At 36.9% G+C, this 23,501-nt stretch overlaps 1 protein-coding gene across 4 annotated transcripts in view; it reads left to right on the top strand.

Annotated features, from left to right (window-relative positions):
- The window catches only part of bahcc1b (BAH domain and coiled-coil containing 1b), a 160,132-nt gene that overhangs the window by 64,645 nt on the left and 71,986 nt on the right, over positions 1–23,501 (top strand). For all 4 annotated transcript variants that reach the window (XM_087276649.1, XM_087276650.1, XM_087276651.1 and 1 more), the window contains exon 3: positions 19,395–19,571. In XM_087276649.1, coding sequence (XP_087132775.1) covers positions 19,395–19,571 — 177 coding nt within the window. The remainder of the gene's footprint in view (positions 1–19,394; positions 19,572–23,501) is intronic.

The raw sequence follows: 23,501 nt of genomic DNA, 5'->3' as shown, positions 1-23,501 counted from the left end.
AGAGAGAGAGAGAAAAAAAGAAAACAAAATAGCGTTTACGGTTCAGGCTGCCTCTGAAATAATTTTCCATATCAGTGCAACTGCATGAGCCCAGTGGGAAAGGGAATGTGATTTTCTCCGTACAGTGCCAATGGAAAAGAAGAACTCGAATCAAAATGAGAGAAGAATGCTGGGAAGAGAACGAGAGAGACACTTGCTGTTCTTTACATCAGGAATCCCGTACTGGGACAGCCGTAGCTGGTTAGAAAACACACAAACCATCATTTAGTCATCTGTCCAGAACCCGTTTGGCTCGTCTAGTAGCCCGCCGAGATCTATTAAGCCTCGGCCTTTGTCTCCAGCTTGGTCCAGAAAGGGCTTGAGTCCATGTTAATTCCTCCTGCTCTCATAGTTGCTCTACTATCGCACCTCGGGTTGGAAAGTGGCTCTTGCTGAGCCCCAGGTTTTGGACGGCGTCCTGTCATTAGTTAATGCTGAGAGCTCCATCTGATATTCCCTGGATAAGTTCGTCCTCTCTTCCCATGCCGACACTCAGGATAGAACAGAGGGTGGATCGAGGGGACATGGAATGATATTCGGCCCCTGAGCCAAAGTGCTCTTGTGACAACAGGCCGATTAGCATGAAAACAAATGCTCGTAGCAGACAATTGAATCGTTCCCTGTTTGGAACAAATGGTGGCTTTGCTTGTTGCATGTAATTAGCCTAGCCGAGGCGAGCTGACAGCATCCATATGTCTGAGAGGGTGCGAGAGCGTGTGTGAGTTTACCGTAAGCGCTGGAGCGTAGAGCGCTAGCCACTAGCGCAGCATTTTTAGCAGGAGAGGAGCTTCAGGAAGCGGCAAAGGGAGGAAGAGAGATTTAATGAGGTAGAGAGCACGAAAAATGACAATTCAACATAGCTGCTGTTTGCTAAGATAACACAATGAAGTGATGGCGACAGCAAGATGCTGATCCCGGGGGAACCAGGGCAGGTTTTCCTCATTAAAGTGCACTGGCAGGACAAGCTGTGATCTGGCCAGGTGGAAATCCATGTTGAAAATACTGCTACTGAAGATGAGATTGATGTGTCAGAGAATCAAATAGAGTTATAAGAGGAACATGAAGTAGTAGGAGAGAAAGAACATGTACCTGGCGTGAATCTTATGCTTGTTAGCAAAGGTGTAGTTTAAATATTCAGCACTTGACATCACTTTTTCATGCAACATAGGCTCATTCTGAAAACGTAGGCCTATTTACATTTCTGGAGATCGTAAAATATGTAACCAGAGGTACGTATGGCTGCATTTCATCTGTAAAATAAATGCTACAAGGTGGAAAGACGCTATCCCTTTTCGTGCTTACCAGCTGACTGCTTACCTCTGTATGGACGGTTTTTCAGCTGTTACCAGTTTGTCTGTTAGCTTGATATGTATGTCGGCAGACTTGAGATGCAGAGAGGAGTTGACCATGACAATGGGGTTTTGAGTCCGGTGAAGAATAGTTCTAGAAAGCAGTTCAGACAAAAACAAAAGCTAAATAATAAAATAAACAAGTAAATAACAGGGTGAGAATGTAGAGCTGAAATCTGAAAACGTGGTAAAAATCAGGGGCTTTTCTTTTTCTGGATTTCATTTTAAAATGCTGCGGTTGGGTTTAGGAATGGGGGTGGGCGGGGGCGGGGGCTTGGTCAGTTGGTCAGTCAGTCAGTCAGTCGACATCGGCCTCTGGTGGATTTACGTAAGAACAGCAGGCTAAAATGGCACTGGCGAGAGAAATTTTAGTTCTGATAGAGCATACACAGTGGCCTCTGGTGGATATATGAAAACAAAAACATAGCTCCTGGGACTTATTTTGCTTTCTTCAGAAATTTTAGGGGTATGTAATCAGAATGAGCCTGGTTTGTTTTCATGTGAATGTAAGTGAGAGACCTTACCTTGTTATGATTTTTTGGCCAGTCTTATTATCCTATACCGTGGGTACTTATAGGGACATTTCACTCAAAAATAAACATTTTGTCATGGTTTACTTGTTTCAAACCTTCATAAGTTTCTTTTTTTCTGTTGAACACACACACACAAAAAAAAACATATTCTTAAGAATGTTTGACTTCCTTTTTTCATAATATGGATGTCAATAATTACCAGTTTCCAGTTTCTTTATGTAGCATATTTATTATAAACAAAGAATAATGCATATTATTCTTTGTTTAGCATATTTTCAACTTTGTTGTGTAATGTTATTTTAAATTGCATAAACATAGCGTTGTTTCTCATTTGAGATTTACAGTGTTCAATGTTATTTTATTATGCCGCTTTGTTTCTCATATTTACTACTTTATATCATAAAATGTAACAATATATTGCGTAATAATAACCTTTATCAAGTTTTTTTTTACTTTTATATTGCATAATATAATCTTATCTTTCAGAACTGTAGCTTTGTTCCTCATAAATATTTGCAGTTTTATATTTTACTGTAAACTACCACTTTATATCAGTTAATTTCAGCTTTTTTTCTCATAAATTATTTCCTCATATTTACAACTTTTATATCTCAGAATGCAATATGCAATTGTTTTTTTGTGTAGCTCTTTTTTAAGTTCATATTGGATTATTTAAATCTATGTGCTTTTATGACAGTTTGGTGATCAACAAACGCATTGGAATCTCAGTGAATACTTGCTTTACAGACATAAGAAATATATCTACATAAAGCTTGAATTGTAAACTTTTAAATGAACCAAGTGCACTTGAAAACAAAAGTTTTTTGCGTTTTGTAATCTGTATAAAACAAACGCGGGGTACAGTCCGTCCTGTCAAACGCACATCACATGACAGCAACTATTTAAACGCCCACAAACTTGTAAACAAAGAGTTGCTGTCATTTCTGAAGGAGATTCACCATCAAGATTAAGTTGTGAATTATTTTACAAGAGTAGCGTGATTAGACGAAGTATTATCCGGAAGATGATAATGCGTCAAACAGCCATAAATGAGGTTGGTGTCGTGATCTCGTTCCTTTTGAGTGCGCATGCGCATTAGCTTGGGCAACCTGAAAATATGCCAGTTTTCTTTGATTCGAACATTTAGAAACTAAATTTATGAGACTGTTGTTATTTAAATGTATTAGTTGTTCCAAATATATAATGTAATTGTAAGCTTGGCTAACAGTTTTGAAGAATTTAATGTTTTTCCATTCAGACAGAATGCCTGAGCATACTGCCTGAGAGGCGTTTCAAAGATGGCCACAGAGTGAAATGACTTGCCTCAAAGGGACTTTGATATTATACAATAAGTATAACTATATTTTGTAAATGTCACTTCGATTCTTATATTTACAACAGCATATGGCACAGTATGACTTTATATCTCACGACTGCAGTATATTTTTATGGATGTGTGACTTCATTATGACTGTATAAGCTATAATATGACTTATATCTCACAATGTATGTTTATTATATCCTGCTTATTTAAAAGTATGTATTACAAAGGGCTTTTATACGTTATCTTTTTATTTTTAATCCAAGTAAATAATCTTTTATAGATTGGACAGAGAGGGTGTGAAGGAGAAAAGCTTAGGAAAATGGCTCAAGTCTGATATGAAAAAGACCTTGACTTTAATGGCCGAGGTTTAAAAATACTAGTTTAGAAACCTGGTGAACACAGCATCACAAATACCACATATGCTGGCCATTTTAACAGCGGTAGGTAAGCATGACTAGCATGAGAGCAGAGAAGACGGCTTTGCCCCTCCTGACCCAGTGTTCCTTCCATGCAATGGTTAGAAATGAAGGACTTTATTGCTGTCTGTGCAAACTCATTTTTGGACAACACTCTGTCTGTGTTGTCCTATCTGCGAACCCTGAGTTGACCCAGACTGCCATGTTTGCGTTGTAAAGCACTTTGTGTGTGTGTGATTTTTATGTGTGTGTGTGTGTGTGTGGGTTTAATGTTTGACCTTGTACTGCTGTTTATTCCCTCTCGCTCTGTTTTGTTCTGAAGGTGGAGTGATTTTTAGAGACCTGCTGATCATAGAGGGGTGTTTTGACACCCAGGGGGTTGATTCAAACATTCATACATGGAAATGGAAGGGCGGCGGTGCCAGCGGGGAGCTGTGTGTGTGTTGTGTCCTGGAGTGTGTGTGCGTCTGCTCATCACCGCTATTGTTTTGTCTGCTCTGTTTGACTCTCTGAGTGCGCTTCCACACACATACGCACTCTTTCAGGATGTGTATCTACAATAGTCTGGGTGTGATTTTTGATTGACAGCCGATGTTTGAATCGACTGGGTTCTTAATAAGGGGGCTGACAAAACCTGTTGTTGATTTAAAGTGATACCCGTGTGAGTGCTAGCTTGTGGAAATGCTTTTAATTGATCCGCAATGGAGACGTAAGAGCTATTTGTCATATTTGAAAATGTGGTTGGACACGTCCACCCGGTTTTCCAAACCGAAATTATATGTAGTCGAAATCCAACATCTGGAGGTGATGAATAGCACCTACTAATTTTTTTTTTTAAAAGAATGACAGCCTTTGAGTTTCACCAATGTTTTGTGGCCATGCCGGCTTATTAATGTTTTGTACTTGTGGTTTTCAGCAGAAAATAAGATCACGAGTTTCTTGCCAGGCCTAAATTGTTCTTGCCAAACACTGTAACCATTTTTCTGAAAATAATCTCAGGCCAGAACTCAAGTTACGTTCACATGTCTGTGCCCTAAAACTGAACGGGCTGTTTTTCAGGTAGCCAGCTAATATGTTTACAGTTGAACTTAATTTAGGTAACGTGATTATCAAGCTGTTGCTCTGCCATGCTTGTAGCTGAGTTGAAAGAGATAGCTTTAAGCCTCAAAATAATAACCGCAAACCCTTTTTTTGTGTTTAGGTTAGCAGTGAATTGAAGTTTGAAATACCTGAGCAGCGGTACTCTGTTTATGAATGTTCTGACACATCCATGTTTAGTTGAAAATGAACCGTAAATAAATGCTGCTCATTTTCCTTTTAATGGATTAGGTCACCTAAAAATGAAAATTTTGTGTTGTTTCAATCCCCTGAGACCTTTGTTCGTCTTTTGAGCACAAATCAAAATATTTTAGATGAAATTCGAGAGCTATCTGACCCTTCTCAAGACCATTGCTGAATATGGAGGGCCAAAGAGCTCTCGGATTTCATCTGTAATATTTTAATTTGTGCTCATAAGATAATATTGTCAAAAGATTTTATGAAAGCTCTTGGGTTCGACTGTAATCATATAAAGCTCCAAGAACACCTGTTTGTGTCAAAAAACAGTAAAAATAATTAAGTCCTCCACATCAAATTAAGGTGCACATTTACTACAGGTAGCATGACAATTGCTTGTTGTGCTTTTTTGGCAACCAAACGTGTTCTTAGAGCTTTGTACGATTACAGTTGAACCACTGAATTTACATGGACATTTTTTGACACTGTTTTTGGTTTCTTTTCTGGACATTGAGCATCGTGGGACAATATTCTTGTTGAATATGGAGGATGAAGGAGCTTCATACATTTCAAAAGACTATTCGAATGACATGAAGGAGAGTAATTAATTACAGAATTGTCATTTTTGTGAAAGCTAACTATTTAATGACTCACTGACCACAAAAATTAATTATTAATAATGATAATTCTTCACATTTATATAGCTCTTTTCTGGACACTGAATGTGCTTAAACACATTTTTGGGGGAAATCTCCTCTTCCAACACCAGTGTGCAGCATCCACCTGGATGGCCCGACAGCAGTCACACTGCGCCAGAACGCACACCACAAACCAGCTGATTGTTGGAGAGGGGACAGAGTGATGAAGCCAAGTATGATATGGGGATTGTTGGGGGGGCAGTGGGCAAATTCGGCCAGAATACCCGGATTAAACCCCTACTCTTTTTCAAAAAAACGTCCTGGGATTTTTAATGGCCACAGAGACTCAGGACTTTGCCTTTATGTCTCATTCATAAAGACGGTGCTCACTGAGCTGTATAGAGTCCCCATCAGGTTAAGTGCCCCCTGCTGGCCTCACTAACACCACTTCCTGCAGCAACCTAGTTTCCCATGTGATCTCCCTTCTAGTTACTAACCAGGTGCAGCTCTGCTTAGCTTCATTGGGCGACCATGTGAGAGTTGCAGAGAGCTAGCTGCCGGCTAAAAAAATACAGCAGTGAGAAATAGTAGAAAAGAATTGTCCTGAAAAAACTGTGCAATAACCCAAAAATCTAAACATCTCTATTTGATAAGGGAAAATTTTGTGTATACGGAAACTCATAAAGCATAATTTTTGGTCAAAGTGAATTCGTCTAAAAGCTGTTCATGTTCTATTTAAGCTAATTGATGTTTTTGGTGAGAAACAATGAAAGAATGGAACTGTTTCAGTCAAATATGGCCTCCAAACTTTAGAATTTTTTTTTTTTCATTTTCAGTCAAATATTTGTGTAGTCAAAATTAGGCATGGGCTGGTATAAGTTTCTGATGGTATGATAATCTTGGATAAAAATATCACGTTGTCACTGTATCACGATATTAGGATCACTGCTCTAAAAAAAGATCCTTTTAAATGTCACAAAGCAGCAACTTTCCCCCTCATTGAACACATTATATTTTTTTGGAAAACATTCATACTATTTCGGAAAAGTAAACATGTCAGGCTAAATAATTTAAACATATAATTGTTTTCTGCTGTCTTCATTATTTTCAATAGCACATAAAAACCCTATTAAAATAACGTCACAAATACGTTAGGAAATGTATACCAGAAAATTTTAGCAGTTTTAAAACCTTGACTTTTCCAAACCACGGTAAACCTTGAAACCGTTTATCGTCCCATACCTCGTCAAAATATGACATAATAATTTATCATTACCACAAAGAAAGTAGTTGACCTAAAGTTTATGCTCATGCTCGCTTTAGTGTGTTGTGGCGTTCTTTAACATTTTGAGTCAAATTTCATCTTGAAATTGAGTTAGATTTTCATTTACATACTTACCATAGAGTGTGATTCAACCTTTATCTAGGCATGGACCGGTATAAGGTTCGGACAGTGTGATAACCTTCATTGTGTCACTGTATCTTGATAATGTAATCACTGCTCTAAAACAAGTTCTTTTTAAATGTCAAAAACTTTTCCCCCTATTGAACACAATATATTTTATTTTAGAAAACATTTATAATATTTTGGAACAGTAAACATATCAGGCTAAATAATTCAAATAAATCATTGATCTCTGCTCTCTTCATTAGTTTCAATAACTTTCATTTTTTCCAAACCACATTAAACCTTGAGATCGGTTATCTCATAGTCAAAATATGACAAAATAATTAATCATTACCACAAAGAAAGTAGTTGACCTAAAGTTTATGCTCATGCTCGCTGTAGTGTGTGTTGTGGCGTCATGTTCTTTTACATTTTGGGCCAAATTTGATCTTGAAATCCAGTTCCATTTTCGTTTACATACTTGCATAGAGTGTGATTCAGCCTTTATATTGCAAAAAAAAAAATGTATCTTGCATTTACATGACTCATTCACTGCACGGTGTTGCTCGTAGACTATCCGTCATTGTTTTCTTTTTCTCTTTGGGTGGTGTGCAGTTCTCCGTTGCTTTACATGCATGATGCGCTTTTACTGTCCAGCAAACGATGCTCCGTTGTTCCCGCCAGCTGTGCTGTCTGTGCCTACACAAACACTCCGACCCGCAGACCTGGCTGTCGGACTTCGGCTATAGATCATTGGGTCTTCGCTTTTCTGCTGCGTGCCGTGCGCTTTGTGTCTGCTCTTTTCTTTCATTGTAGGTTCAAAATTCCCCCTTCTCCTATTTGTCTTTTTCTCAAATCGCCTTTCCTCCTCTGCAACATATTATTTCGTGCCTCTGTGTGAGTTATTTAGTGCGGTTTGACGTTCCTTATCCTGAGAAGCTGCATAGCTGTGTTTAATGATCCTGTCATAGGACGACCCACACGTGACACACACATACACACATACACACACACACAAACACACACACACACACACACACACACACACACACACACACACACACACACACACACACACACACACACACACACACACACACACACACACACACACACACATACACCATTGTGATTTCTGCCCATGCTTGTTGCCAAAAGTTTGTGGCTGTTTTGGGGTGTGGCGAGTCCCAATCCTCTGGGAATTAACTCACTTCCAGCCTGACCTCCTGTTTTAAAAAAATACACACATGCAGAATTACACACACACTCACTCGCTCTCTCACATACAAGACCACACACTCACTGATACAGCCTCGTCCCGATTCCCAGGAGGAAGATGCTTCCTCTGAGAAATAATTGAATTTGTGATCAGGGAATACTATTGATGGCACACACATTACAGTGGAAGCTAAACGCGTTTATGCACACAACACTGACAAATGAATCTAATTGAAATACTAAAATAGCCTGTCTAGGTTTTTTGGGACATTATTTATAAGTGACATCATCGGGGAGGAAATTCCACAAAAGCAGCTCATCTCTAGAGGTTTTTGGAAAAATGGAGTTTGTTCTTCACAGTTTGAGCTGCGGTTGTTAATTGTCTTTTTATTTCCTGTCTGCTTCAGCGCTTGCTGCAAGTTTTGGAAAAAAGTGCAAGTCTGTAGCAACTATTGTAGGTGTAAGCTGACCTTGATTCTTACTTCCTGTCATAGAACGCAATGTGGAGTTTGATGTGATTAAGTGGAACTTTCTAATGCCCTGTTCGGTCAAAACTAGTTATTATTGAAAAGATTTAGTATTCTTGTGATTTTAATTAAATTAAATTTATATATATATTTTTTAAATTACATTTAATTTCTTTCATTTTTAATTCATTTATTTTAATTCAAAGTTAATTTTATTTCATTTATATAAATATATATTTATATAATTATATATATATATATATATATATATATATATATATATATATATATATATATATATATATATATATATATATATAATTATATAGTTTGTTTTATTTCCTTTATTGATTTATTTTTATTTATTAGATTTTTTTATTTAATTAAATTAAATTTATTTTGTTGCATTTTATTTTATTTGTTTTATTATTTTTATTATTTTTATTTAAATCTTATTTTATTTTATTTCTTTTTTATTTCTTTATTTTAATTTATTTTCAATTTAATTCAGTTCACATTACTTTAATTTTTATTTTGTTTTTAATTAATTTTTTGTTTATTTTTTAATTTTAATTAATTTTATATTTTTAATTGAATTGAATTGAATTTATTTTTTATTTTATTTAATTGTACTTATATTTTTAATTACTTGTATTTTAATTTAATTAATATTTTTTTGTTATTTTATTCTGTTTTATTTTAATTATTATTATTATTTTTTAATTGATATTTTTTATTCAATTTTTTATTTAAATTTTAATTTTATATTATATTATTTTATTCAATATATTTATTTTAAATTAATTTAATTTACTTTAATTTAATTTTATGTTACATTTAAATTTAAAAAATTAAGTTTTATTTACCTTAGTTTTATTTAAATTATTTAAATTTATTTTTAGTTTTACAATTTTATTAATTTAATTTAATTTAATTTTACATAGTAACACTTCTTGACCAATGTATATTGAGTAATGAGTATATTCTACAATCTTTATGTATGACTCTGTTCGGTTGAAACTAGCTATTGAAGAGGAGAGTAGGTAAATTTGTTAAACTGATCTTTTTAAATGATCTTTATTTTGTTTTATTAATTAATACGTTTTTAGTTGAGATTAATGTATGTTTTTAGTGCATGAAACCTTTGCCATAGCGTTTCTTGGAAAGTTCATAAGAGAAGTACCAATGCTTTGAATGAATCATTTGTTCCAGTTGAATCAGCTGGACTGATCTGGTTCTTGAATTAAACTTACTGACTCCATGATCTGGTCGCAAGAGTTAACAGCTCAGTGGAGGGGAAGATTATCACTGAACGACTTAAATTTCTCTCTGTTCATCATCGAGCAAAACTATCAAATAACTATTTCTTCCAGCAGCATCCAAGTCCAATGTAATTTTAGAGCTCAACCTGGGGGACAGGCCTCCAGCAGCAGTGGTGTTTCTACATTCAGCTTCATGTTCATTTAAATCCTTCCTGTCCCTGCCATTTCTGTGTTTAGCTACAGAAATGATTAATGACTAATGCTACTTTTACACGTGGATTACCCTAAATACTCCCATGTCAGTCGCACAAGCAATCGGGCCAAAACCAAAACGGCTTCAAAAATATCCTCTCATACGACTCGGTCCCAAACTGACTGAGTCATGGCATAGAGACGCAAAACAAACAGGCAATGAGAGAAGTGCGCTGTGTCTACAGACCCTGCCCAAACTCCCTCCCTCCCTTTCTCCCAGAGCCTATTTATTATGACTGTGAAGAGAGAAAATATTGGGGTTTCTGGAGTGGCACATGTTTTGGGGGACAGAGAGATGTGGGGTTGTGTGAGAGCGTGGAACCCAGCTGTGTAAACAGTCTCACACTCCCCTGCTACACACACACACTCACACACATGCACATACTGTACACACACAGTCTCCTGAAAAAAAACCCTAACATTAAGTCTGTCATGGTCCTCCTCCTGCATGAGCTTTGCCATCTATGACAAATTACAGGACTGAAGGAGTTAACATGTCTCTCTGTGTATTGTTTAAATGTTCTTTATTTAATGCAATACTTTTGTACTATTTGCACAGGTCACCCTCAGGTATTATTTTGCAATGTGTTTTATTTAATTTATACACATTTTATTTTATTTTATTTTATTTTACAAATCTTGACCAAGGTTGAAAATTAAATTAAATTTTATTTTATTTAGTTTTGTTTTACATATCTTGACAAAAGTTGAAAGTTTAATTAAATTAAATTAAATTTTATTTTACTTAATTTTATTTAATATAATTTTATTATTTTATATTAGTTTCTTTAACTTATTTGTAAAGATTTTTTATTTTATTTTTTATTTTACATATTTTGACCAAAGTTGAATGTTTAATTTAATGTAAAAAATTTATTTAATTTAATTTTACTTTGTTTTATTTTATTAACTGTATTTCATTTTATTTTACACATCGTGACCAAAGTGGAAGATTTAATTTAATTTAATTTAATTTAATTTAATTTAATTTAATTTAATTTAAATGATTCCATTTTATTAATACTTTAGATCAGCTATATTATATATGCATACATTTTTTAATGACAACAATATAAGACAATGTTTTACAGCATTGTCTGTTCCTGTTCCTCTTTCTTCTTCATTTTCTTCTCCACTGTTGCACTGGAGCAGCACTTGTGTTATCTCTGTCTCTCCGCTGAACTGAGTGCTCAGCACCAGCAGACATAAACATCCTCCTGTGAAGAGAGCGAGACCCACAGAAAGAGAGGGAGAGACAGCTGCTGTAATGTACACACACAGACCCATTAGAACCCCGAGCTGTTGTGTGTGCTGATGGATTGCACTTCATTTGGATCTCCGACTTAAACAAGTAACACATAATCCAAACCTCTGACTTGACTTTTTTTTTTTCTCACATCACGCTCTCCGTCTCTCCTCTCTCTCTCTCCGTCTGTCTGGCTTGTTCCACTGAAGGGCAGCGCTGAGGGACTCTCATTTGATGACAAGGCTGAACATGCACTTGTGCAACTGGCAGTTACGTGAGCGTGTGTGTGTTTGTGTGTGGCAGACACACTCGGGACTCCCACTCTTCAGGATTCTTCCTTTTAATTCCTTAATTGGATTAATGTCGCTCTGAGCCTGGAATCAGGCGATTAGTATGCACATGACCCGATTTCCTTAAGCGCTCGCACAAGAGTCACTCTCTCTCGTTCAGCCGCGTTTCACACCACAGACGTAAATAAACACACATTCCCTTTGGGGATCCGCCTGACAAGACAGCATCATCCTTTATAGCTCACTGTATTCCCACCGTAATGACTCTGCCGATGTTTTTCCACCCCGACCGGGCTTCCCCAGGTTCAGCGAGCTGCCTGCCACACACACGCGCCACTTGGCAGCTATGCTTCTTTTTTAGACCTCCCGCCATCCTTTCCTTTCCTCCAATCCCTCTGTTCATGTATCAACAGCGTTTCATTTCTGCAGTGCTGGTTTATTAGAGGTGCTGGAAGGAGGGGGAAGTTAGTAGGATGGGCGCAGGCAATAATTTCAGCCTTTGCAGCTGACGCTCGGCCCACGGCATGCTCGAGACGGAGGAGAAAAAAAGAGAGAAAAAAGTCAATAAAGCAAAGCAAACAAGAGGAAACGTTTTATTAAAGGGAAGTTGGTGGAAGGCGTAGAGGAGAGAAGGAGCGAGGGCTTTCTGTGTTGTTTGGTGCAGTGGGTGTCTCGACTTTCGGAGGAAAGTCTAGTCCATTTGCTGCATATTTTGAACAGAATTTAGCTGTTTTAATCACTAAACAAGCAGGCAGAGAGATTAAAAAGATGCGTCTCAATCCATTTCAAATTAAATTCCTGTTTGGCTCTACTGAAATATGAACAAAAATGTATTCAAAACAGACAATGATATCTAAACGAAGCCAAAAGCTGGACATGATGTGACAATGATAAGCAATGAATGACCTAGGCTCTAATCATTCACTCTCAAAAATAAAGGTGCAAAACTTTTTGTCAAAGGCAACTTTTAACATGGTAGCCTTTTGTAGTCATAGATGGCAAAAGTACACGCATCCTTTACTCAAGTTGAAGTACAGATACTCTGGGAAAAGTTGAAGTACTCACTACACTTTTGTACTCAAAGTAAAAATAAAGAAGTACGGCCTCAAATATTAAGTAAAAAGTATTTATTACTACTACTTGTTTTAGTTTCACGGTGGTAACTACACCGCACATCATGTATACATTTATACAAAATACCTCACATTTCTTTATTTTATTTTGTATTTTCAACTGCAAACTAGCCAACATCATTCTGCAAGATTGTCCAACAACACTGCTCCAAAAGTTGCCCTGTGTGTCATCACCTGGACACAAAACTTAACTTGTTAAAGAGAAAAACAGCTGCCATAATAGTTCTTATATTCTAAAACATAATTCTGTAGTTCTATATATTCATAACTAATAAAGGTCCTAAATTCAACACTTCACTTTATCCAAAACATATTTAAGTTTTTTTTCTTTTTATAAAATAAACAAAATGAATGTGTTTGACTACAAATACTTTGTTTTGCATTATGCCAAAGGGGCTTTATTGTCTGCAAACTGTACACTCTTGCAGCTAATAACTGTTTTTTGTTTTATATATTTGTTCATAGAGTATTGTGTTTATTTAATTTAATGAATAAGGTACAATACATGTTAATAACGGCAAGAAATAATATAGATTGTGCCACAATTAAACACATTAAAACGAAAGTAATGAGCCCGATTTAAAAATCTAAGGAGTAGAAAATACAAATATTTGTGTAAAAATGTTAGGAGTAATAGTAGTGGAGTAAAGTACTGATACCAGAAAAACCTACTTAAGTACAGTAACAAAGTATTTGTACTTCGTTACTTCCTATCTTTGTTTGTAGTATAATTAACAATATGTACATCTTACATACTAATTTCTATCCTTTAAGGTGAAAATAAACATTGTTAACAAAAGTCACTCAAACTTTTCGTTGGATAACTTTCATTTTGATTACGCCTCACATTTGCTCTGGCATCATTTCAGTATTCTTCTGCAATGTCACAACAACATTTATTCCCCTCCAGACTCCCGTCTGATGCAAGATCTCCTGTCTGATATAAGATCTTACCTTGTATCATTGATCAAAGAGTCAGACCACTGCTCAAACAGCACATATCAAACATTCTCAATAGGGTTAAGGTCTGGACTCTTTGATGCCCAATTTATCAGGAAAGAAAAACCCATTGATGGAATAACCTGGTCATTTGGTATGTTCTCTGACCTAATTCTTTGGCCATATAATATTGTTGACCTTTGGCCTGACAAACTGCAGCATCCCAAGATCACATCACTGTCTCCACAGGCTTGTTTGGTAAGCTCTAGGCATGATGGATACATCACTTCATCTGAATCTTTTCTTAGTCTGATGTGCCGTCACTCTGGAGCAAGGTAAATCTGGATTCCACATGACCTTCTTCCATTGCTCATCAGTCCAATCTTAGCAATTTTAAGCTTTTTTATGAGTAGCCTTGCTGATAAGTGGCTTTCACATGCATGCTCATATAATCACTATTGAACATAGCTACAACATAGAGCTCTACTGTTTGCCATTTGTTTTCACTAGAGTGATTGCCGATCGTGATTATTCAAGATTTTTTTCTTGCCACATTTCTTCCTCAAAGATAATGGTTCCCCACTATCCTTCCAGATTTTAGTAATGCGTTGGACAGTTCTAAACCCAATTTTAGTAGGTTCAGCAAACTCCTTAAATGTTTACTCCACTTGATGCATGCCAATAATTTGACCCTTCTGACACAGATTAACATCTTCCATGACTACAGGATGTGATGCTGACATGGTTTTTAAAAAATGAGGAGCTACTCTTTAGGGTTAAACAACTTGTTACCAGCTGAAACATAATCATCCATGCTGCAATTATCCAATGGGCGGCTCACCTATTTGCTTAGCTATATCAGGTGGTGACTTCTTTGGACAGGCAGTGTATCCTTTTTATTTCTGTGCGTGTAGGAGCTACAGTACACCACACTTAGCAGTTCAGCATGGGCATTGGTCTTTTTATAGGTCTACGTGCATATGAGGGAGAATTATTTCTTCATTAGTTCTTTACTGACCATCACACGTACACTCTGACATGAAGCTCAGTAAGCACACAACATTGTTTTGGATCTTTTACAAAATGTGTCATAAAAGCCAATTTTGCTGTGAATCTTCAGATTTGACCTTAAATTATAGTGTGAATGATTAGTGAACCAGGACTAAATGCATTAGTTTTTGTTTTGATCTGGTACTAACAAACCAAGTGAACCAAACTACAAGTGTGAACATGCTCTTTGATGCAAATCCAGTGCTTAGTTCTTTCTCCAAACCTTTCGTAATATTATCTTTGAGCCTTGTAAACACTATTTTGTTTTGCTCCAGGATGGTCCTGTGTGAACGGAACATTTGATGTTGCTGTGAGTTTCAGAAGTGTTTTCCACTTTTGACTTTAGTGTCCATTAGACAGTCAGTATCGGTTTGCTGTCTGTGGCCATGGTAACTGGCATAGTTGAGTAATGCAGGAGTATTTAGGTTAATGTATGGTCTTCAGTCTGCATCGGGTTTCTCTTTTTTCCCCTCTGATTTCATTCATTTTGACTCTGCTAATCAGAGATCTAATATTTTGCTTCTCTAAATTATTTTGTTTTTGTTTTAAATACTACTGTAAATATGCTAAAATCATTGAATTTACTATAAAAAAAATGCAGTGTTTGCCCTACCATTATATTATGGTGGAAGTCAAGTAAATTTTATTTTCTATACAGCACCAGATCACAACTTCTTTTAATAAACAAGCAAATAGCCGTATATAATTTCATATTTACACAACGGCATGTCATTTCTGTCTCTTCATGGTCTCGTGTTTACAAATTTCTGCTCTCTGAGTCGCGAATTGTGGAGTTCCATACAGCCACTCTCTGCTGAATGGGAATGAGAGTGCACGCCACATCTGACTGGACCGATAGTTCTCAGACCTTAATGCTTTATTTTTAAAGTTGTCGTTTAAATCTTGTGAAAAGAGCTAATTTAAAAGGATTTTTTTGTACTTATAGTCTCACAAAATGTCATCTGACATCTGGCTAACAACATTGTTTTGATAAGATAACATTGCCGTTACGTAACACCCATGAATTTTGGCTGGCTAGGATGTCGCGTCAACATCAGAATTCTTTAAACATTCCCAATGTAGTGACGATGGCAGCACTCTCTCTTTTCTGCATGTAGCAGCCAGAGTCAGAGGCGCCGCTAAGGGGAAAAAGGTAGGACACTTCTAATGGCCCATGGCCTACCACCAACCCACGTTCGCAACACTGTGCACTAATACATTTAGCACAAAAATAAGACACTTTCCATACCAAGAAGCTCTGGAAATGTTCTTCCAGAAGCCCAGAAAGATTCACTGCAGTGACAAAAGCTGCACACTTTGTAGATTAAAAAATATTTAAAAATAAATGTAAATTTTTAGCTTGTACAGTTCAAATAATTGTTCAGTTATTTACTGCTGTCATTAAACGAAATAAATGAACACCATGAATGACTCCTAGTGTTTGTGTCGGTGTCAGCCTGAGCAGTCGCATCACTCCACACCCCCAATGCCCCTATCACCCCCCACAAAACTGTAAACCTATATGTCATTCATTCATTTTCAGCTTAGTCCCTCTTTTTATCAGCGGAATGAACCGCCAACTTATCCAGCATATGTTTTATGCAGCGGATGCCCTTTTAGCTGCAAACCAACACTGGGAAACACCCATACACTCTTGCATTCACACACTACGGCCAACTAAGCTTATTTAATTCACCCATACCACACGTCTTTGGACTCAGTGACCTTCTTGCTGTAAGGTGATCGTGCTACCCACTGTGCCACCTTCATTTCCCCAATCTAAGTGTTATATGTAATTAAATTGTGTATGAATTAAAGTATTAATTTTATTAAATGTTTAATTATGTAATTATCTCAAATAAATAATAATGCCAATTTTAAGAATATTTGCATAAACCATTGTATGACTTAAATAAAACTGTTTTCTCTAAAAGTCTGTATTATGGTCTGGCTTATGCCTTAACTAACAGGAAAAAGCTTTGACAACTGTATTTAAAAGGGATTTTCCCCCCCTAGAATTTAGGAGACCACACCCATAATGCATTGGTGAAAACCAGTGACTTTTGCACTCTGGCAGAACACAGGCCTTTCATTTCAGTAGTGCAGCCCATAGAAAGTGGTAAGGACATTTGGGAGGAGAAGACGACTGTAATGTATATGGGCAATCCTGCAACTTCGATTATACAGTTTCATGTAGCAGGAAACTGTTCCTAGACCAGCACAGAAAGCCTACTTTCATCCTGAAGCGAGTGAGTGGGTGCGAGGAGACAAAGTGTCTTGACGGCTGCGATCCCAGCATCCATCCCGGCTCCAGCGGCCTAGCGTCTTTCCAGACCTGTAATTCCGTTGGTCTTTTCCAGCGGTCTCGACTTGTTTTTTTTTTTCAGCCCGGGGCTTGAGCTGTGGCCTGGTGCCCTGTTTATCTTGTGAGAGCACTCATTTAGTAATTTCACACCCATAAACGTCTTCCTTAACCTCATCCCTCTCACCCACGTTAATTAACTTTTATCAGTTTAGGAAATGAAACCGCACTCGCCTTCACCTCGCTTTTTAATTGGTGGTGTTGGTTGTTTTAGAGGACACGAGGGCAGGGGCTTTGTCAGGGGAGACACACAGGAAACCACAGCGGTATGCGATGAAACTAACAACACAATGTGTTCATCTGCACTGAATTCAGTTGTTGTTAATCCGTTGTACAGATGTCATCTTAAACCCAAATTGTTTAATAGAGCGATTTGATGGCTGTGTATGTACTGCATCACACAAACGGCGAATCGTCTCCGGTGAGCTGCCTTATCTTTAAATTATATTATGTCGTAAGTTTATTAAAGCCGTGCCTCGGTAGCATATAGGTTAATCAAGCTTATTGGAGCGTTGCAAATTTGCTTTGTTTCCTTCAGTGTCGAGGAAAACAAAAGATAGACGATGTGTGTGGAAACGTAATGACCGTCCGCGTGCTTTGTGTGTTCCGTGCATGTGTAATGGATTTGATTTAACCCTTGTTGGCTTGCATGTATAAAGTCTTTCTCATTTTCCTTCAGGGATGAATAAAGTTGCAGCTCTTTGATGCGCTTCGATCCTGGGTTTCCTCATTATCATTCCATCACCCTCTCTCTGTTTGTTTGGGTGATGTGGGTCAGTGGTCTTTAACATGGTTTTGCTTCAGGACTAGGCTTTTATATATGGACATTGAGTTGATTTGAAACATCTATTGTTTTTTTTTTCTGTACTTACTGTGGTTTAGTGCAGTGTTTTATTTGCCTTTAGTGTTATTTTGGGTCAGGACAGACAGACAGGAGAAACTTTTGGAGTCCTGTGGTAATGATTACAAGAATGAGAGTGAATTAAGCCCAGTTTCCTTTGTAGGTCTTGTCACAAATTGTGTGTGTGTGTGTGTGAGAGAAGTTACAGCTCAGAGATCACAGGGACTTCATTATGGGAACTCTGTCTTATACTTACGCTCTACACACTCTCTTTTTTTAATCCTACTTTCTGTCTTTCTGTATTGCCTCCACTCTCATTATTAACGTTTTGCTGTTTAACATTTGCCCTGTATTTATTTAAGAACTATCAGAACTAGGCCAGCAGGCACATAACATCATAAGACGTTAATATTAGGTTAGATTTAGGTCATGACGTCTGGTGCCTAAAATTCAATGTCTAGCCAGCGTCTAAGGACAACTTCATTTTGACGTCCAATAATGAAGTCAAATTACGTTGATATTTGGTTGATTTTAGGTTGTGTTAGAAAGTGACCAAAATCCAACGTCTTGACAGGTGTCATAGTGGTAACGTCTACACAACGTCAAGGTGTAACATCATTAGACGTTGGTTTTTGCTTGATTTTAGGTTGGGTGTTGGGTTCTGACGTCAACCCAATTTTCATTTAAATACAAAATGCAACTTCCCCATGACGTTGGGGTATGTTGGGGGTGACGTCCTGTGCCTGCAGGGAGGGCTGCACTACATATACCGTCTCAGCATCAATATCTCAATGTGATCATTCACAATAGTTATATCGCAGCATACACAATGTTGAGTTTGTAATAGTTTTTAAATGTGTTTTTGAGGCCTATAACTGTTTTTTAAAGCACCTATGCATAAGAAATTGTATCATTGAATTATTAATATTTTTTTTATTCAATTACTGTATGTGAATACAGTTAGACTCGGAAACAATAAAACTGTTTATTTCAATTGTATCTTTTGCTTTATTCTATTTATCTATGCTTGTATTGTTTATTAGATTTTATGCAAATGCAGTTCCCTGCTGTATCACCCAAATCAATCTAAAATGATCAATTCTTTCCAAGTCATCTGGTGAAATTATATTCATATTGCTATATATAATTAAAGAATTATAAAATATTGCAATGTAAAATTTTTCCAATATCATGCAGCCCTAATCAGAACTAATATTTTAGGCAGAATTTGGTACCTTCATGAAATCTTCTTCTGTTGTATTTTAGAATGGCTGTGTGTTGTAACAGTGGAGGGCCACATTGTAATTTTTTATAATTCAATTAATTGTATCATTTTGAAGATGTTAACCGTTTTTTAATTGTATTTTTTCCAGGCAGTGGACTGATAGGGAACTCGTCTGCCTCATTCATGGGGACATTTCTGGCCAGCAGTCTGGGATCTCCTCCGTCCCACCCCAGCGGACCCCCATCATCCCCTTCTTCTCCACCCTATCGCTCTGGACCTCACTCTACAGCCCCGTCACAGATCTGGTTCCCCCACTCACATGAAGGTAAGATATCATCATCTGTCTGTCATTTTTTTTTTTGTGTGTATGTGTTTTTTCTATCTCATTGGGGTGCAGTGGGTAGCACAATTGCCTCAGCAAGAAGGTCGCAGGTTCGAGCCTCAGCTGGGTCAGTTGACATTTCTGTGTGAAGTTTGCATTCTTCTTATGTGAACATCAAATCCTTCCTACTTATATTTGACTGGTCATCTTAGTTATTTTGACATTGAAAAGCACTGCAGACCAGCCTTAAAATGTAAACTTGTCATCCAAACAAATAAGTGCTGTACACTCTCAGACAAAGTGGTACAATCTTGTACCAAAGAAGGTACAAAGCCTTTTCACTGGGGCGATACCTTTTTATGGAACAGAATTGTACCTTAAGACAAAGAAACAAATTTGTACCATTGCAGTTTGTACCTTTAAGGACATGATTTGTACCATGGGAAACCAAAATGTGACTGGTTTTTAAAACCTGCAGATATAATATTGTACTTTTATCAAAGGTACACATCTGCTCCATGAAGGTACCACCACAGTGACAAGACACTTTGTACCTTAACAGTGTCAAATGTGTTCTTTCAAGAACTATTTAAAGGCATTTTGCTTTATGCGAAATGTGTCAATTTATTTTCACTAAATATAAAACATCAAATACATTTTTAAACAATGTTTTAGTTTTAGTTTCAGTATTATAAGTTTTTTTTTTGTACTACAGTTGAAGTTAGAATTTTTGAACCCTCTAAATTATTAGCTCCACTGTTTATTTTTCCCTAATTTCTGTTTAACAGAGAGAAGATTTTTTCAACACATTTCTAAACATAATAGTTTTAATAACTCATTTCTAATAACTGATTTATTTTATCTTTGCCATGATGACAGTAAATAATATTTTAATAGATATATTTCAAGACACTTCTACACAGCTTAAAGTGATATTTAAAGACTTAACTAGGTTAATTAGGTTAACTATGCAGGATAGGATAATTAGGCAAGTTATTGTATAATTATAGTTTGTTTGTTCTGTAGACTATTGAAAAAAAAATCTAGCTGAAAGGAGCTAATAATTTTTACCTTAAAATATTTATAAAAAAAATTAAAAACTGCTTTTATTCTAGTCGAAATAAAACAAATAGCACTTTCTCCAGAAGAAAAAATATTATCAGACATACTGTGAAAATTTACTTGCTTTGTTAAACACCATTTGGGAAACATTGAAAAAGAAAAAAAATGCAAAGGGGGTTTTATAATTTTGATTTTACCTGTATATAAGCTCCCATTTTACAAAGGTACCAAACTGTTCCTTGAGAAACCACAGTGTACATTTTTTTCTGAGGGTGTATAATGGAGTGCATTAAAGCAGTTCAAAATTTTCTTATTATTAGAATTTCTAATTATTAAATTAATTACTGGTGATTATTGGTTATTCTATTATTCCATCTGTAATCCATGTCTGTATGTCTTGCAATCTTTCAGGCTTAGTTCCATTTATCAATCATTCTATTTACACTGTAAATCCCAATAAGTTAAGGTAACTCAAACCATTTGAAGAAACCAATTGCAACAAACCATTTAAGTTCAAAAACTAATCCTAATAAGTACTGTAAACTTAATTCAACTGAGTAAATGAAGCAATTTGAGCACAGTAAAGTCCAATAAATGAAGAGAACTCGAACCAACTGATTACTAACCCAGTAAATAAAGGCAATTACAACTGTTTGAGGAAACCGTTTGCAGCAAACCATTGGAGTTAAAAAGCTAATCTATATGAGTACTGTGAACTTACTCCATTTAAGTTAAAATAATAAGGTATTTAATTAAATCATTACCTTCAACACTGAGGTCAAAACTCTTTTCAAATGAGTAGACTTAACTTTCAGTCAATTTTGAGTTAACTACACTCATTTTATTTGATAAAGTTGATTGTTGGGTTTTACAGTGTATGGTTCTATAGATTCTTCTGTCTGTATTGTTCTATCTGTTATTTTAAGCATTCTATTAGTTCATTTATCTATCGTTATATCGTAATACCATTCTGTATTTCTGTCTCTCTATTGTTCTGTTTATCATTCATAAGCCAATACATTCTAATACACAAACAAGAACTCACTTGTATATCACCAGCATGCTTTTCTGTATTAGTTCACCGTCGTCTTCATATTTTATTTTTATACACACGCTTAAATGTGTCTTATGTGCACTCTGTCTGCTTATATTTAAATATAGAATGCCCATAATGTGCAATATGTTCTTTTAAATGTTTATAGATTTTTATATAAATGTTTACGCTTGAGTGTGTGTGTGTGAGTGTAGTGTCTATTTGTGTTAGCATGCACATGCTTGTTCTTTTTAAATAGCATGCACAGCTGAGCACTTGCTATTGGTATTTTCACAGATCTGTGTACAACCGTGTACAAGTGTATGTGTGTGTGTGTGTGTGTGTGTGTGTGTGTGTGTGTGTGTATCAGTGCGGGTTAACTGCTCTGTATCTGCGGAGCTCTTGGCAGCTGGCAGAATGGAACAGTAATTGTGGTTGGCAGCGAACACAGTGGTGTTACTGCTGGCACCCAGCGCTACTGTAACTGAATGACTGAACAAATCTGCGCGTGCGAGACAGAACGAGAGAGTTAGAGGGAGAGAGAGAGAGAGAAAATCAAGCACCGACCTAGTGCTTATTCTGCAGCGCACGGAGCTTTATATAAACCATCAATAACTCTACAATAATAATCATCCTAGCTGTAATGATGATGCTTCTGATTATCACTATAAAAATAATAATAATAGAGCTAATAACAATAATATTAATAACAGAATGTGTCTATAATGATGCGAACGGCCCCATCGTGATGATAAGAGCTCATTATCCGAATCAGTCTTTAATTGTGCTTAGCCCCTCAAAGCTGCTGATTGGATGGCTCCGTTTCCCCCCCAGCCGCGTCCCTGCGCTCCCTCCTTCATTTGCATAAAAAGCATGTCATCAAAACGAACCATGCAATTACCCCGGCCCCGTTCCCCTGGAGACGGTCCAGCTACCGATGATGTGACGCCCCACCTGACCCATTAGGCCGGGGGGGTGAAAGGCGGAGGACAGGAGAGAAAAGCGTCCGTTGATTGGATCTCCTGTGCGGTCCTGCAAATTGTTAATTAATATTCATTAACTTTATGAGGATGCTGCTGTAATGTCTGTCGGCAATTTAGTAAATTACCTTAAAAGCAAAACGAATAGGGGGAAGGAAATGAGCGTCATTGTGATGGGATTTTATAGGGAAGTAAGGATGGTCGACTGTTAGATGTTCACTGTTTTTTGGGGGCTGATATGGGGGTTTCCTTTCCCGACCCAGGGGTCTTGTGACCCTTACGGTTAAACCCAACAGCAACGGCCTACTTCCTGCTCAGACAACCGACACTCACATAGGGGGTGTGCATCTGTGTGGGTACGCGAATGCGGTTTTAACTGAGAGATGCCGATGGTTAGAAGCATCACCACAGGGAGGTGCTGGCTTCCGGACCCTGTCAGTGTGTGTGTGTGTGTGTGTGTGTGTGTGTGTGTGTGTGTGTGTGTGTGTGTCTTCTCTGCTTTTTGGCCCCTTGGCTCCTCTTTTGGCTATGAACAGTTTGTGGTCGGGCACCACTTTTTAGTGCCTCCTTTATCTCTCCCGGTCAGGTGTGCGTGTGTTTTAGAGAATGTGTGTGTTTATAGTCATATCACAGAAATAAGCCAGTGATGAGACATGCTGGCTCAACCTAACTGATAACCAGATAACTGAACACCCAACCGCCTTAAGGCAGACAGATCAGCAAAAGGTTTGTGTGTTTTACAAACAGAAAACATAAGATATGGACTGGACTCAAACAGTTACGCTCAAATTATTCAAAACCTGTTTTCTTTTTTCTCCCGTTGAGAGTTGTTTAGTAGATACAAGATAACGCTGCTCT

Source organism: Danio rerio, chromosome 12 (assembly GCF_052040795.2).
Source record: "Danio rerio strain M-AB ecotype USA chromosome 12, GRCz13ab, whole genome shotgun sequence".
Lineage (NCBI taxonomy): Eukaryota > Metazoa > Chordata > Actinopteri > Cypriniformes > Danionidae > Danio > Danio rerio.
Note: the sequence above shows the minus strand (reverse complement) of the source record. Positions and strands in the feature narration are given on the sequence as shown.